Genomic DNA, 17,377 nt, shown 5'->3' on the forward strand with positions numbered 1-17,377 from the left:
ATGTTGTTATTGAGTTGCATTTTACGTTGTTATTGAGTATGATAATTGAGTTGATGTGCCGTTACTGAATGCAGGATATGATTAGGGTGATTAACGTGTAAATTTACTTAGCATTACATGATGATTTATAATGCTTATTATATCGATTGAGGAACTCACCCTTACAACTATTTTTCAGGTAACGAGCAGTGAGTGAGTAAAAGCTAGTGCCTGGAGTCTAGTGTAGTCTACGTAGTGGGTCGTGCTCTGATAGATGTAACATCGGGACGGGATGTTTTAATTGTTTATTGTTGATTGTTGAACCTTTTTACCTGTAAAACGTTATATGTTTTGAATGGTTGGTTGATTCTATCCGCTGCGAATTTTGCAAAAATGTTGTTTTGATCAAATAAAGAGCATGACAGTTATTATGGTGTGAAATGTTGTGTGACACCCTTGGTGCATGATTACTCTGATATAAATATTGTTGTTGTTATTAAATAATTGGGGTATTTTAGAAGGGTGTTACATTAGTGGTATCAGAGCAGGTCGGTCTGTCCGGCCAGTTGTCGTGTCGTTACTGTCTAACAATTGTGTAATTGTTACTAGTCTAACTTTTAAGTTGTGTTGTAGTGATAAGTTGAAATGGCTGGAAGGAATGACGCTGCAATGGCTGCCGCAATGCAAGCGATGGCACAAGCTGTGCAGAATTTACCAAATGCTGGTGGTGATGCTGGATCACGTAGCTTGGCGACTTTTCAGAGAGAGAATCCGCCGGTGTTTAAAGGGAAGCATGATCCAGATGCAGCCTTGGGATGGTTGAAAGAGATTGAGAGAATCTTCCGTGTTATGGATTGCACTCCAGCTCAGAAGGTTCGGTATGGTACTCACATGCTAGCAGTCGAAGCTGATGACTGGTGGCTAGAGACTCACGAGAGGTTGACCGTGGCAGGTGAAGTCATTACTTGGGATGTATTCCGTAGGGAATTCATGAGAAAGTATTATCCGGAAGATGTCCGTGGTAAGAAGGAAGTTGAGTTCCTTGAGCTGAAGCAAGGAAACATGTCTGTCACTGATTATGCTGCGAAATTTGTGGAGCTGTCCAAATTTTATCCTCATTACACTGGTGCTGGTGCTGAATTTTCAAAGCGCATCAAGTTTGAAAATGGACTGCGCTCTGAAATTAAGAAGGCTGTTGGGTATCAGAAGATACGCATTTTTACTGAATTGGTTGATAGCTGCAGGATATTTGAGGAAGACAATAATGCTCATTACAAGATTGTCAGTGACCGCAGAGGCAAGCAACATCAAAATCGTGGCAAGCCGTATGATGCTCCAGCTGGAAAAGGGAAGCAAAGAGCTGCTCCGGCTCAGAGAGCTAGTGGGGGAGGTGCTCCTGCTGGTATAGTTTGCTTCAAATGTGGTCAGGCTGGTCATAAGAGTAATGTATGCACTGCTGAAGTAAAGAGGTGTTTTCGCTGTGGTAAGATTGGTCATGCAATAGCTGATTGCAAGCACAAGGAAGTGATTTGTTTTAATTGTGGCGAAGAAGGGCATATTGGAAGTCAATGTCAGAAGCCAAAGAAATCTCAGACGGGGAAGGTGTTCGCATTGACCGGAACTCAAACCTCCAGTGAGGACAGACTTATCCGAGGTACGTGTTATATTAATGGCTTTCCTCTTATAGCTATTATTGACACAGGTGCGACTCATTCCTTTATATCTTTGGATTGTGCTGTGAAACTTAAGTTAGAGATATCTGAGATGTTTGGTAGTATGGTAATTGATACTCCTGCGAAGGGTTCAGTGACTACTACTTCAGTTTGTTTAAATTGTCCTTTGAGTATTTTTGGTAGAGACTTTGGGATGGACCTAGTGTGTCTTCCACTAGTGCAGATTGATGTTATTCTGGGTATGAACTGGTTGGTGTTTAACCGAGTTTCTATCAATTGTTTTGATAAGACGGTGGTCTTTCCTGAGATTGAGGAAGGAAAGAGTTTGTTTCTATCAGCAAGGCAAGTGAATGAGGAAGTAGCTGATGGGGCAGAGTTGTTTATGCTGTTAGCGACTTTGGAGGCTAAAGATAAACTGGTGATTGGCAATCTAGCCGTGGTGTGTGATTTTCCTGATGTGTTTCCGGAAGAGGTGAATGAATTACCGCCAGAGCGCGAAGTGGAGTTCTCGATTGATTTGGTACCTGGTACTAGGCCGATATCAATGGCTCCGTACCGTATGTCTGCTGTTGAGTTAACTGAATTGAAGAGTCAGTTGGAAGATCTGTTGGATAAGAAATTTATTCGTCCGAGTGTATCACCGTGGGGTGCACCAGTGCTATTGGTTAAGAAGAAAGAAGGTACTATGAGGTTGTGTGTGGACTACAGGCAACTGAATAAAGTGACGATCAAGAATCGGTATCCTTTGCCGAGGATTGATGATTTGATGGATCAGTTGGTTGGTGCAAGTGTGTTTAGCAAAATAGATTTGAGATCTGGGTATCATCAGATACGTGTGAAAACTGAGGATATTCAGAAGACTGCTTTCAGAACAAGGTATGGACATTATGAGTATTCTGTAATGCCTTTTGGTGTGACTAATGCGCCTGGAGTATTTATGGAGTATATGAATAGGATTTTCCATCCGTACCTAGACAAGTTTGTTGTGGTGTTTATTGATGACATTCTGGTGTATTCGAAATTTGAAGAAGAGCATGCTGAACATTTGAGAGTGGTTTTAGAAATTCTACGAGAAAAGAAGTTATTTGCTAAACTATCCAAGTGTGAATTTTGGTTAGAAGAAGTGAGTTTTCTTGGTCATGTGATCTCAAGAGGTGGTGTTGCTGTTGATCCTTCTAAGATAGAAGCGGTATCTAAGTGGGAAGCTCCGAAGTCTGTTGCTGAGATTCGAAGTTTCCTTGGTTTGGCTGGTTATTATAGGAAGTTCATTGAGGGATTTTCTAAGTTGGCGTTACCATTGACGATGTTGACTAGGAAGGGGCAAGCGTTTGTTTGGGACTCAAAATGTGAAGAAGGTTTCCAAGAGTTAAAGAGAAGGTTAACTACTGCTCCTATCCTGATATTACCGAGTTCGTCGGAATCATTTGAAGTTTACTGTGATGCTTCATTGTTGGGTTTGGGTGGTGTGTTGATGCAGAATAAGCAGGTTATAGCTTATGCTTCAAGACAGCTGAGGGTTCATGAGAGGAACTATCCGACGCATGATTTAGAGTTGGCGGCTGTGGTATTTGTTCTGAAGTTATGGAGGCATTACTTGTATGGGTCAAGATTTGAGGTTTTCAGTGACCATAAAAGTTTAAAGTATTTGTTTGATCAGAAAGAGCTGAATATGAGACAGAGAAGATGGTTAGAGTTTCTGAAGGATTATGACTTTGGTTTGAATTACCATTCGGGTAAAGCAAACGTAGTGGCTGATGCATTGAGTCGGAAATCATTACATATGTCTATGCTAATGGTTAAGGAATTGGATTTAATTGAGCAGTTTAGAGACTTGAGTTTGGTGTGTGAGAGTACTCACAATAGTGTTAAATTGGGAATGTTGAAGTTAACAAGTGGTATTCTGGATGAGATCAGAGAGGGTCAGAAATCCGATGTGCTTTTGGTTGATAAGTTAACTCTGGTGAATCAGGGTCGAAGTGGTGAGTTCAGAGTTGATGAAAATGGTATTTTGAAATTTGGTAGTCGGGTGTGTATTCCGAATGTTGCCGAACTTAAGAAGAGTATTCTTGAAGAAGGACAAGTAAGAATTTTGAAGCTATTTGGGTGATTGTTGACAGATTGACAAAGTCGGCTCATTTCATTCCGATCAGAATGGATTATCCGTTAGAGAGATTAGCCGAGTTGTATATTGAGAAGATTGTAAGTTTGCATGGTATTCCGTCTAGTATTGTTTCGGACAGAGATCCTAGATTTACATCGAAGTTCTGGGAAGGTTTGCAGAGAGCTTTGGGAACTAAGCTGAGATTGAGTTCTGCATATCATCCGCAGACTGATGGTCAGACTGAGAGGACAATTCAGTCACTAGAGGATCTTTTGAGAGCTTGTGTTTTGGAGAAGGGAGGTGCTTGGGATTGCTATTTACCTTTGATTGAGTTTACCTACAACAATAGTTTTCATTCGAGTATTGGTATGGCACCGTTTGAAGCTTTGTATGGTAGGAGATGTCGGACACCTTTATGTTGGTATGAGTCCGGTGAGAGTGCTGTGGTTGGACCGGAGATTGTTCAACAAACTACGGAAAAGATTAAGATGATTCAGGAGAAGATGAGAATTGCTCAGAGTCGTCAGAAGAGTTATCATGACAAGAGAAGGAAGTCACTTGAGTTTCAAGAGGGAGATCATGTGTTTCTTCGTGTTTCTCCGATAACTGGTGTTGGTCGAGCTTTGAAGTCAAAGAAGTTGACACCTCGATTTATTGGTCCTTATCAGATTTTGGAGAGGATCAGAGAGGTAGCCTATCGTATCGCTTTACCGCCGTCACTTGCGAATTTGCATGAGGTTTTTCATGTGTCTCAGTTGAGGAGGTACATTCATGATCCGTCGCATGTGATCCAAGTAGATGATGTACAGGTGAGAGATAATCTGACTGTTGAAATATCGCCTATGAGGATTGAGGATCGAGAGTTGAAGCAGTTGCGGGGTAAAGAGATTGCTTTAGTGAAAGTAGCTTGGGGAGGACCAGCAGGTGGCAATGTGACTTGGGAACTGGAGAGTCAGATGAAGGAGTCTTATCCGGAGTTATTTGCTTGAGGTATGTTTTCGAGGACGAAAACTCTTTTAGTGGGGGAGAGTTGTAACACCCCGAATAAAATAAGAGAATTATTTAAATTAAGTTAATAATATATTTAATAATTTAATTAAATAAATTGAATTATTGGATTATTATTATTATTATTATTATTTGGAATAATAATTATTGGAAAATATATAAGTTGGAATAAGGAAAAAGAGTTTTCATTTTTTTAAAAGGGTTTTACGTGAAAACGGAGAAGCTGCAGAGAAGAGGAAGAGCTAGAGAGCAAAGGTTGAAGAACGGAAAAGCTTGAAGCTTAGAGATTGCCAGATTATCTCAGGTAAGGGGGGTTTATCGTCGTTTGATGGGTATTATAGATTAACATGTCATGGGTAGTGATAGCCGTTGAATTGACCCTAATTGGGATTATGAATGCTGGAAAATTACGTTAGATGAAACTGTGTTTAAGCTGTAATTGAATATGTGTTTGGGTTAGTTGTGAATTTCCGAACGTATAGCTTTTTACGGAATTGGAATCGGAGGTCCGGAAGTCCTCCAACGGCGGAAAATGCGGAGAATTCTGCATTCTGCTTTGTGTTAGCGCAGGAACTGCTGTTTTGTCTGCGTTAACCGGTTAACCCAGGGCGTTAACCGGTTAACACTGTTATATTTTGTGGAAATGTGCTGTTTTGCCTGCGTTAACCGGTTAACCCAGGGCGTTAACCGGTTAACACTGTTGCGTTTTGCCAGAAAATGTATTTTTGTCCTGCGTTAACCGGTTAACCCAGGGCGTTAACCGGTTAACACTGTTGGAAATTGGAAAATTTGATATTTTAATGTTGTGAACATAATTGGTGATTGGCATATTCTCGTTGATTTCGATGAGTAATTTTGTTGAGTTTATGTTATGAAGTGTTGATATAAATATGTTGATAAATTGTGTTAAGTTGTTGAAAATACTGAGTTGTAAGCTTGATGAGCCAACGTTGATTATAAGTTGATTATGTTGAAAACATTGTTGTGTTGCTATTATTATTATGTTGTCGGAATTTAAAGTCGTGTATGCCATGTACATTCATATGCATTAAGTCGGAGCTTTGCTCACACCACGTTGGCCTGGATTGGCAAAAATCGGAGCTTTGCTCACACCACGTTGGCCTGGATTGGCAAATTTTAAGTTGAAAGTTGAAGGCTTATGCCTTGATGCCCACTAAAATGGCAATGATTTTAAGTTGGGAGTTTTACTCTGAATGGTACCACATGCATGACGAGTCGAGTCTCATTCGAGTTGCATTTTATGTTGTTATTGAGTTGCATTTTACGTTGTTATTGAGTATGATAATTGAGTTGATGTGCCGTTACTGAATGCAGGATATGATTAGGGTGATTAACGTGTAAATTTACTTAGCATTACATGATGATTTATAATGCTTATTATATCGATTGAGGAACTCACCCTTACAACTATTTTTCAGGTAACGAGCAGTGAGTGAGTAGAAGCTAGTGCCTGGAGTCTAGTGTAGTCTACGTAGTGGGTCGTGCTCTAATAGATGTAACATCGGGACGGGATGTTTTAATTGTTTATTGTTGATTGTTGAACCTTTTTACCTGTAAAACGTTATATGTTTTGAATGGTTGGTTGATTCTATCCGCTGCGAATTTTGCAAAAATGTTGTTTTGATCAAATAAAGAGCATGACAGTTATTATGGTGTGAAATGTTGTGTGACACCCTTGGTGCATGATTACTCTGATATAAATATTGTTGTTGTTATTAAATAATTGGGGTATTTTAGAAGGGTGTTACACAAATGCACCGGGTGGTAGATTAATAATTGTTAACCAACCGGTGAATGTGACTAATTTTTAACTGCATCCTAGCATAATAAATCAACTTTAAAGAAAACCTTTCACGGAAAGGTAAATGAAGATGCAAACAAGCACTTGCAGAGATTTTTGACCATGAGTACTACTTTGAAAATTGATGGTCATACTGATGAAACAAAGAAGTTAAGAATGTTCCCGTTCACTTTAGCTGAAGAGGCGAAATAATGGTTATATTCTCTCCCAGTCGGCAGTATTACATCATGGGAAGAGATGGAAACGACTTTCTTAAATGAGTATTTTCCAGCATCGGTATTTTTGAGAAAAAGGTATGAAATCTTGAACTTCAAACAAAAGAAGGGTGAGTCTTTGGGAGATGCCTACAAAAGATTCAAAAGGGTCCTGGTAGTTTGCCCAACTCATAATATGGATCAGACTAAACAGATGCAGATATTTGTCAATGGTCTCAAAATAAAGACAAAACAGTTGATTGATACAACAACCGATGGCTTAACCAATTTCTCAACAGCTATCGGTATTAAAAAGATCATTGAAGCGATAATTGCAAATGTGCACTTGGAGTTATATGATAGGTGTTCAAGCAAATCTGAAGGAACTATTGATCTGAAGCTTGAAACCAATAAAATAAGAATCAAAGACACAATTGCTGCAGGAGTGGAGAAGAAGCTAAAGGCTATGAATATTGGTACCCAACATGTAGCTTAAATTCAGCTAGTCCAGAATGTAAGTTATAAAATTTGTGCAGGACCTCATTTGACTGTATACTGTGTTGCAACTGCGCAACAAGTTGAAGAGATCAAATTTATGAAGCAGAACAACCATTACTCTAACACTTATAATCCAGGGTGGAAGAATCATCCAAATTTTTCCTGGAAAGATTAACAAGGGAATGTTCCAAAGCAGGGTCCCATTCAATATCATAACCAACCACAATAGTACCAATAACAACAATCGTACCCGTAATAACATCAGTAATATCAATAACAAGCACCCAAAAAGTCTGAATGGGAGCTTCCCATTGAAAATATGGCTGCTCAGAATTCCCAGTTCCAAGAGGAAACAATAAATAATCATAGGGACATGGCCGCTTCCATCAAAAATCTTAAAGGTCAGATGGGTCAGATAGCACAACAAGTAACAAGTTCTCGAACACCAGGTTCCCTCCCAAGTGAAACAGTACAAAATTTGAGAAATCATGAAAATGTTAATGTTGTCATGACAAGAAGTCAGAAAGTTTCTAAAGATGAAGAAGAGAGGGGCAACAAAGGATGACCATGTCATGGAGGTAGTTCTGGAAGTGAGGGAAAATAAGAAAGAAGAAGAAGAAGTTATACCACCAATGAAGCCAATTGAAGAGAAAAATAAAAAGAGGCTAAACCTGTGATTAAGTTACCCTACCCGCAGAGAGTGACAAAGAAGGATCCAAGAAAGAAAGGCTTTGAGAAATTCTTCACAATGTTCAAAAAGATAGAGAGCAATATGCCTTTCTTTGAAGCACCCGAGCAAATGCCAATGTACAAAAAATTCATGAAAGAGGTAATCGCTGAAAAGAGACCAATAGGAGATGGGTCGGTAGCTTTGAATGAAACGTGTAATGCAATATCACCAGGTAGGAGAATTTCAAATAAGCAGAAGGATCCTGGAGCAGTCACAGTCCCATGCACTATAAAAGACATAACTTTCAAGAAGGTACTGATTGATTCTGGAGTTAGTGTGAGTTTGATGCCATTGTCAATCTACCAAAGGCTTGGTATTGGAAATGTCAGTGATACAAGGACAAATATGAAGTTTGCAGATCACTTCATAAAGAATGCATATGGGATAGAAGAAGACGCACTGGTGAAAATAGAGAAATTTAGTTTTCTTATTGATTTTGTGATCATAGACATACCTGAGGATGAAGACACATCTATCATTCTTGGTCGACCATTCATGCGGACAAGTCGATGCAATTTCGACATAGACCACGATACACTAACTTTAAAAGTTTAGGATGGTAAAATAACTTTGAATGTTCTTAAAAACAGGAAGCTCGAGGTGAAAAAAGAATATCACTATCAAGTAGGCATGATCAAGACAGATGTGAAAGACCAAAGTGACATGCCAACATCAGAAAAAGTCTTAAGAAAGCCATCTCAACTGGTCTCACTTCCACTAGCAAACCCGAGTGGAAATGCTCCTATTTCCATTCCAAAAGCCATGAGAAAGAAAAGAAAGAAAAACCAAGGTAAGGATATGGAGGTTGGGAAGGACTTGTGGCACAAAGGAATCCATACCTCTGAAAAAGACGACTTCTTAGTTTTGGAAAAGAAGTACAACAAGGTGTGGAAGCTGAAGTACCCCCCATAACAGGGGGAATGAAACGTTAAGCTAATGACGATAAAGGAGCACTGCTTGAGAGGCAACCCAAGAAAAGTATTCGTAATTTTTATTCTTAGTTTCAATTTTATATTAATTTCTAAGTTTTGTTTGCTTTAAGTGGTTTATTTTCTGATTGTTTACTTTCATCTAGTAACATGATAATTGTAGCTTTAGTGGTTGTGCTAAAAGTACCCTAACTGAAGGCATGTGTGTCCTCTATGCATGTTAACTCACAATTTTTATACCTCTAGATGATCTGATTGGTTTAATTGAGTTGGATTGAAAGTTGAGAAGGTTTACCAAAATTGATTGAGAAGCCACATCGAGCAAGAGATACTGTGGAGGTTGTCAACTCGATCCAACATGGTGAGAGCAGAAAAATCCAAACACAATGTACATCATAAGAGAGCATTTAGGTATGTCTTTATCATTCAGAACTTGCGTACGTTCTTTTCTGGTTTGGTTGCATGATTACACACATTGAGGTACATTGTTTTTCTACCCCTGAGCCTTTCTAGCCATCCTTTTTATTATTATCCATTGTTAATCCCATTTGAGCCGTTACCCATTTGTTTGTTTTCAAAAACCACATAATATTAACCTATGACCCAAACACTCCCCCACCTTGTTCAGAGTATTTATGTGAGTTATCAGATTTATGTTCATTCTGCGCAGTCTGGAAAAGAATCACTAAATGGTTGAATATTGCCGATGTGTTTAAAGATCAATCGGGTCTCACTTTTCCTCTTTTTTGTCGAACATTGAAGGCAAGACACCTCGACGGAATGTGTTCGGGAAGAACGGTGGCTCAGAGTACCAACTTCCTAGGAGCATCAGTTTTTTTTTAATATATATATATATATATATATATATATATATATATATATATATATATATATATATATATATAAAAATTAATATTAATATTTTTTTATAAGCTTAAAATCTATTTAAAAAATTAACTAAAGCACATCATTTCATAAGAAAAAACAAATGAAGTGTATAATAGAAAAATGATTCTTTTTACTCCCAAAATATTGTAAAAGATAAAACATAAGTGATAAAATTAATCACATATAATACTTGTATTTATATTCAAATAACACATGCAACAAACATAATTCTGTGATATATGTGTAACACATGACATATATTAGAGCTATATTATACATATATTATGGTGATAAGTGTAAAACATTGTAGATTGAATGAAAACAGTATACATATTCAAATTTAATAATTATTCATTATACATATCAAGCTCCTGCGTTTGCATCACGATCTGTAAAGAAAGAAGCACTGCTACATCTTTTCTTACTAAAAGAAAATGTTGTTGATGATGATGAGTTAGCAGAAATCAAAGGAACTCTCAAACGATGACACTGCACAACTGGTGTATTAAACCGTCCACTCTTATAAAAGCTTCCAAACTTAGCTCTAATTTTAATATCAAAATCAACAGCCAAATCCTTGTAAATCCCAAGACGCGTCTCTTCGCTATACTCATCAAGTTGTTTACGCCCTAGTTTGATCTTAGTATTTCCATTAAACACAATTGGTCCAAGAAATGTTGTATTTTTGTGTCCTTGGTCGAAAGGTGTCAAACTCACGTAACCAAAATTATTGTCTTTGTACCAAGCAATCGCGGTGATTCTTCGATAGTAGACTATGATGTTGTTGTTGGGGTTTCGTATAGTGACGTTGAGTTTGAAATTGTAATATAATGTATTGTTGTTGTTTGTGAGGTTGAACTCGGTGAGAGTTGCGTCGGTTACGTGGAATTTCACGCTAGAGGGGGAGATTATTATCCAGAAAATAATTGAGAGAAGAATGAAGAAGAAAATGATGGTGTAGATTGTGCAATAGAGGCACATAAAGGTTCCAAACCAACCAGGTTTACAAGACATATTAACGAGGTTTGAGTTATTTTGTGATGATGAGTTTGGATGTTGATTAATATATGGTACAAAGTTGAGTGTTTATAAAGGGTCGAAATTTAAGAATTTTAGGTATAGTTTGTTGCTTTAGATTTTCTAGGTGACTTCATTGTAATGTAGTTCCTTGTAATATACTATAATTTTCATTTCATGGTTTAGCAAAATAATCGAGTATAGTTTGATTTAGCCTTTCTAGGAAACTTCTTTTGAAATATATACATTGAGGATAGATGCATTGACTTTTGCAGCCAATGATTTTATGGCTTTATAAACAAGAATATAATAATGATTTAATGTGGTTGCATAGATATGAAATATAAAATACTCACACACTCAAAAAGAATGAAATATAATATATCAGACTTGAAGATATTAGAATTAATTGAAATCATTGTGTTCTTTTCTAGAAAAATGCTATGATATAAGGCTAAGCTTCTTATATAAATAAAAGATAAGATTATTAAGTTAATAGTGTTTTAAGAAAATCAAAGTTAAGTTTTGTTATAACAAAATGAAACGGTTTCAAACTCATCTTCCTGTATGCTGCTGGCAAACTAAGTAGAATGATATTTTTCTTTATATGCGGCTTTCAAACTCTTCTGTTTTCATTTTTCAAGTTGCAACTTTGGACCATGTTCCTATTAACTTTGGAAAATCCTAAAATTATCATTAATTAATATAATATTTAATATCATTTTACAACCATCAAGATTATGCTTCTTAAGGCAATGTAAGTACATGGTTAGTCTGAATTTTGTTGTGTGTTGTCTTGGGTTTTGTTTCGTATAGGTGAGGAGTTTAGAGTCTCTTGTGACTTGTGCTACTTGGTTGCAGTAGCATCGTGTGCTAGTTGGCAACATGCTTGCTTTGAATAGTTATTGTTTTCATCTAATAAAGAATTTCTTTTACTAGCATATTCATATTGTATATCCCATTTTGAATAATTATATCCAAAAAGGTTTATTATTATATTTTTTAATTAATAGAAATCGAAAAAATTAAATAAATATTAATAAAATACTTAAAATTTCATTAGAAAAATATAGCCAGTTACATATTGTGGCCCATATTTTTTTTGTCTTTGGGGGAGAGAGAATGGATTTCCTTTGATAGGATGGGATCTTAGGCTTTCATCATCAAATAAAAGTTTAGAATGTATAGATTGAGATGTGGTATAAGAAGATTTTTGGGTGGTTTGATTTGAAGATTGAGAAATATGTCACAAACTTCTTGAACGAGGCTGACAAGTTATTAGAGAGAGTAGGCAAGAAGAATGATTCATAAAATTCTTTTTTTGTGCAATTTGCAATTCAAAAATAGTTTGTTAAGACAAAAATCTAGACAAACCGAGATGAAAGAATGTGAGATATTAATAAATTTTATTTTGTAAAATGTGTGTATATAAGAGACGAAGAATTCGAATTCTACAAATCCTAAGTTTGATGTTGACTCGACCACCTCCAAAACCCTTGATTAAAGATTGATCAAGTAAGCAACAATGTCGCTTCAATTCACCTGTTCTTATTACTCCCTTGCAAGGCACCTCTTGTCTCAAGGCTTTCACTCGATCAAATTCGAATTGCACAATCTTGTCCAAAACCTTCAAACCCTAAGAGATCTTGAAGGAAAACCCCAACTCAATTTTCGGATTTGAATCTCTCAATGTTCTCAACCCAATATTCTCGGTAGAACAAACCTAATTGGACATTATCAACCATAATCTAGATGACACCCAATCAAAAAATGATTATGTGTAATTTTATTGCGTGTATGCATAGATGGAGTTGAAGATGATAAAAATGCTTTGAAATTCTGGATTCATGTAGGTTTTACTCACTCTAGAAACCTTACTAGAGAATGATGTATGTATGAAGTATTTATATGCATGTGTGATTTAAGGCAAAAAAGAATGCAGATGACTTGAGAAAAATATGAATTTTTGAAAAAAATACATCGCATAGGTCGACCTATGAAAGTCATGTGTCGACCTGTTCGATGCATAGGTCGGCCTGTCTAAGATCACGTGTTGACCTATGAATGTTATGCGTTCCATATGTGTCGACCTGAAGAGTCGGCACATAAAACAGAAGCTACATGCTTTAATACTGTAACATTTATGTCGACATATAGAACATATGCGTGGACCTATAGACAATAAATTTTTTCCATAGGTCGACCTGTATAAGTATGTGTCGACCTGTAGGTCGACCTGTAATTGCATGTGTCAACCTGTAATGCCATTTTTCACAAAGATTGATTTTTCATGCATGAGACATTTTCCAAGTTGTTTTCAAATGCTTATATACTTTCTAATTCTAAGATGCACATAGAGAATTAAAGGATACCGTCCAATATACATTAACTCTAAAGTATCATAGTTTTGACATCATATAAACACATCTAGCGGAAGTTTCACTCAGATTGTAGCCTCATCTACCTTTGTTGTCGAACCGTTTCCATTTACCTTTCTTTTCTCTTGCTAATTGTGCCTGCAAATTCATATCACTCTTCGACTTGCCTGCAGCTCTTTCAGTCATTCTTTGTTCATGAGATTCAAGTGTCCCTTTAAGCTCTTCCTTTGTTAATATTGACAAATATTTCGACTCTTCTATGACTACTAACACATGTGAAGGCATGCTTCTTAATATGTTTTGATGAAGACATTCTGCAAGCAAGTCAAGACTAGTAAAAAGGAATTGATCAAGACTCTTTGCAAAAAGACAACGTTTTCAAGTTTTATCAAAGTCTTGAAGAATTGATTAGGAATCGATCTTCAATTTTAAGGTATATAGCATTCAATCTCTCCTTGCGTATACAAGTGTTCAAAATATTATTCATTAATGCCATGATACATTAAAATGATTTGATGCATTAAAACATAGTTTTTTCATTTTATTATAAATCAATTTTTGTATTTTGGGTTGATGTTAATCGGTTAACACTAGGATGTTAATCGATTAATACTTGTTAAAATTGAATATTTTTGGAACGTCGCAAGGTGTTAATCGGTTAACACCAGGATGTTAATCGATTAACATATGGATATTTTGAATTCTTTGTACGTTGCAAAGTGTGTTAACCGATTAACCTATACGTGTTAATCGATTAACACTATATCAGTGCTAGAGAATTTTTCATTTTTCATTCAAATATTTTCCAAAAAGAGCTTTTGAACCATGGCATCCTTTCATGCATTGCACTCTTTTGTAGAGGTGTTTTAGAGACTATATAAACACCATTTCTTCATATTTCAATCTTACCTCTTTTGCAAAATTTTCAAACATTCAAATATTATCTTCATCTTTCAAAATATTTTCTAAGTGTTCAAAACCAGAATTTTTAGAGTGAAACTTTCTGCACTTAACCTTCATAGAAAATGATCATAAGTTTCATTCCATTCATAGTGAACACTTGTGTAACATTGAGAGATTTGTTTGTTATAAGAAGAAGATCAATCCATAGATTGATACATATACAATTCCATTGTAAATACTTATCAAAAATTCAGATTACTTTGTGTATTCTTATTGTCCAGGATTGTTGGAAACAAGAGGTTCATTAAAAGGGAGGATTGTTCTCTTTTTGAACTTAGTGAAAAATCCAAGAGGATTGTTCTAGTTGTGATTGTTAGTGTCTATATAGAAAGACTAGGAAAAGTATTATAAAAGTCCTAACAATAGTAAAATCTCTTTCATGTTGAAAGGGGACTGGAGTACTCTCGATCTGTGAGGGGAACCAGGATATCTCTCTGTGTTCTTTACTTTCTGCACTTTACCGTTCATTGCATACCAAACCAGAAAATAAAGAACAAGTTTTCATAAAACCGAGAAAAGTTTTCAAAGAACCTAATTCACCCCCATTCTCTTAGGCGCATACTCAACTTACAATTGGCATAAGAGCAGGTTATTAGTAACTTGCTCCTCAGATCCAGAAAATGGCTTCCGCAAGCGTAAATCTGGTTTTCAAAGATGGAGGTAGTGGCAACAAACCACCTCTATTTTCTGGAGAATATTTTGACTTCTAGTATCCGCATGAAATCACATTTAGAAGCATAAGAAGATGGTATATGGGAAACCGTTGAAAATGCTTGGCATAATCCTATTAGTGTGGTCAATGGCGTTGGCACTCCGTAGGTTAAAAGTTCATATGATGAAGACGATAAGAAAAGAGTACTTAATGAAAAGAAATCTATCAATATTATTCAAAGTACATTAAGTATGGATGAGTTCTTCCGCATATCTCAATGTAAACCGACAAAAGAAATATGGGACACTTTGGTGGAGACTCATGAAGGAACCGCTGAAGCTAAAAGATCCAGATTAAACACATTGAGTCAAGAATATGAAATATTCAGAATGCATCTCGGAGAATCCATTGTTGCATTGCAGAAAAGATTTGTTCACTTGACGAATCATTTAATTGCTCTCAGAAAGACCTTTACAAATGATGATCTCAACCTTAAAGTGCTAAGATCCTTGACAAGAGAATGACAACCAGAAGTAACAGCCATATCAGAGAAGAAAAGTCTTTCTACTATGACGTCCACATCATTATTATGAAAACTCCAAGAACATGAACTTGAACTCGGAATACTTGAAAAGCATGAAGTCAAGAGAAAAAATCCAAAGGAATTGCTTTGAAGGTAGACTCAAAGGAAGATAAAGATGATGGCGCACCAGAGGAAGATGAAAATTTCATGCTCCTTGTTAAAAGGCTTGGTAAGTTTTTTGGTAAAAATGACAAATCCTTTTATGCAAAAAGAAATAAATATTCCAGGAAAAGGGAGACTTCCACATCTACACAAGATGTCACATGCTATGAATGTGGAAAGTAAGGTCATATAAAGCCGAATTGTCTGAAACTCTACAAGAAAGGTGGCTTTAAAGGAAAGAAGGAATTCAAGAATAAAAAGGCATATGTTGCATGGGAAGATAATGAGATAAGTTCTTTATCCGGATCGTAAAGCGACGAATGTGCAAACTTAGCATTAATGGCTTCACACCATTCTGACGTGAAGAAGATGAGGTTAGTAACGACTTTTCTCTTTATGATAGTGATGCACAAGGTGCTATAAATGAACTTCCTAAAGAATGCAAAATTATGTATAAAACTATATCATCTCAAAGAAACTAATTTCATATCTAGAATAAAAAGTCGTGACAATGGAAAAAGATGTCGATGATGAAAAACAAAAGATGATTAGTGAAAAGCAGAATTTTGTATGTAAAAATTGTGAATCACTTTCCTTCCAAATTGTCCAATTAAAAATGGTTCTTGAAAGGTATGAGAAAGGACAATATAGGTGTCCTTAGCCAACAAAGATATTCAAATGACAAAAGTGGACTTGGTTATTCAAAGTTTTCCAAACCAAGTTCTAGTAAAAATATCTTTGTTAAAGCTAATGCCCAACCATCCAAAGAGAAAGTGAACAAGCCAAAAGATGTTCATCACTATCCTAAAAGGAAAATATTTTCTAAAAAGAAATCTTACGTTCCTAGATATAGAAGCAATTTTGAACCTACTTGTTTTTATTATGGAATAGTTGGCCATACTCCTAATGCATGCTATGTTAGAAACTTTAGCATAACAAGTGGGCATTACGTATGGGTAAAGAAAGACACTAATTATGAAGGACCCAAAGAAATTTAGGTACCTAACAAAACGTAATTTTGTTTTGTAGGTATGCTTGAAAACCACATCAAACCTTTGGTATCTTGATAGTAGTTGTTCCAAGCATATGACGGGAGACATTAACAAATTTCAAATCTAGCATTAAAGGCCAAGGGTTATGTCACTTATGGTGATAACAACAAAGGGAGAATTCTTGGTATAGGCAAAGTTGGAGCACCGCCTTTCACATCCATTGAAGATGTTCTTCATGTCAAAGGACTAAAGCACAAGCTTCTAAGTATTAACCAACTTTGTGACAAAGGCTTCAAAATCAAGTTCACCAAGGATGAACGCTTGATTGTAGATGAAGTCTCTCCTGAGGTAAAACTCAAAGGTACGAGATTTAATGATATATTTTTTATTTCCCTTGATGATGTGTCTTTGAAGGTAAAATGTCTTATGGCAAATAATATTGAGTCTTGGCTTTGGCATAAAAGATTCGCTCATATTCATATGGAACATTTGAATAAACTAATAAAGCATGATCTTGTTATTGGATTGTCTAAGATAAAGTTTGTCAAAGATAGATTATGTGGTGCATGTCAAAAGGGAAAACAAACCAAATCAACTTTCACATCAAAGAATGTGGTGTCCACTACAAGGCCACTACAATTGTTGCATGTAGACTTATTTGGTCCATCAAGAACAACAAGATTCAGAGATAATGTGTATGCTTTAGTTATTGTTGATGATTTCTCTAGATACACTTGGATATTATTTTTAGTGCATAAAAGTGATGCATTCAAGGCGTTCAAGAAATATGCAAAGCAAATTCAAAATGAGAAATCTCTAACTATTGCCTCCATATGAAGCGACCATGGTGGAGAATTCCAAAATGCCT

The 17,377-nt window shown here is 36.1% G+C and overlaps 2 protein-coding genes across 2 annotated transcripts; one reads left to right on the forward strand and one right to left on the reverse strand.

The window, feature by feature from the left end:
- Nucleotides 1-7,594: 7,594 nt before the first annotated feature.
- LOC127091033 (uncharacterized) lies at nucleotides 7,595-8,560 on the forward strand. The gene is made up of 2 exons (XM_051029540.1): nucleotides 7,595-7,702; nucleotides 7,973-8,560. Exons 1-2 carry the CDS (start codon nucleotides 7,595-7,597, stop codon nucleotides 8,558-8,560), a joined length of 696 nt encoding a protein of 231 aa, XP_050885497.1.
- A 1,580-nt stretch (nucleotides 8,561-10,140) lies between these two features.
- On the reverse strand, nucleotides 10,141-10,975 carry LOC127103320 (NDR1/HIN1-like protein 10). The gene has a single exon (XM_051040607.1). It carries the CDS (start codon nucleotides 10,834-10,836, stop codon nucleotides 10,186-10,188), a length of 651 nt encoding a protein of 216 aa, XP_050896564.1. The 5' UTR covers nucleotides 10,837-10,975; the 3' UTR covers nucleotides 10,141-10,185.
- Between the last annotated feature and the right edge of the window lie 6,402 nt (nucleotides 10,976-17,377).

The sequence above is a fragment of the Lathyrus oleraceus genome, chromosome 1 (assembly GCF_024323335.1).
Source record: "Lathyrus oleraceus cultivar Zhongwan6 chromosome 1, CAAS_Psat_ZW6_1.0, whole genome shotgun sequence".
Lineage (NCBI taxonomy): Eukaryota > Viridiplantae > Streptophyta > Magnoliopsida > Fabales > Fabaceae > Lathyrus > Lathyrus oleraceus.

Bases quoted from the DNA above. Each gene is read 5' to 3' on its own strand.
- LOC127091033 (XM_051029540.1), top strand. From the start codon at position 7,595: ATGGCTGCTCAGAATTCCCAGTTCCAAGAGGAAACAATAAATAATCAT. The intron at 7,703-7,972 runs GTAACAAGTTCT...CCCTACCCGCAG, and splicing joins TGGGTCAGATAGCACAACAA to AGAGTGACAAAGAAGGATCC.
- LOC127103320 (XM_051040607.1), bottom strand. From the start codon at position 10,836: ATGTCTTGTAAACCTGGTTGGTTTGGAACCTTTATGTGCCTCTATTGC.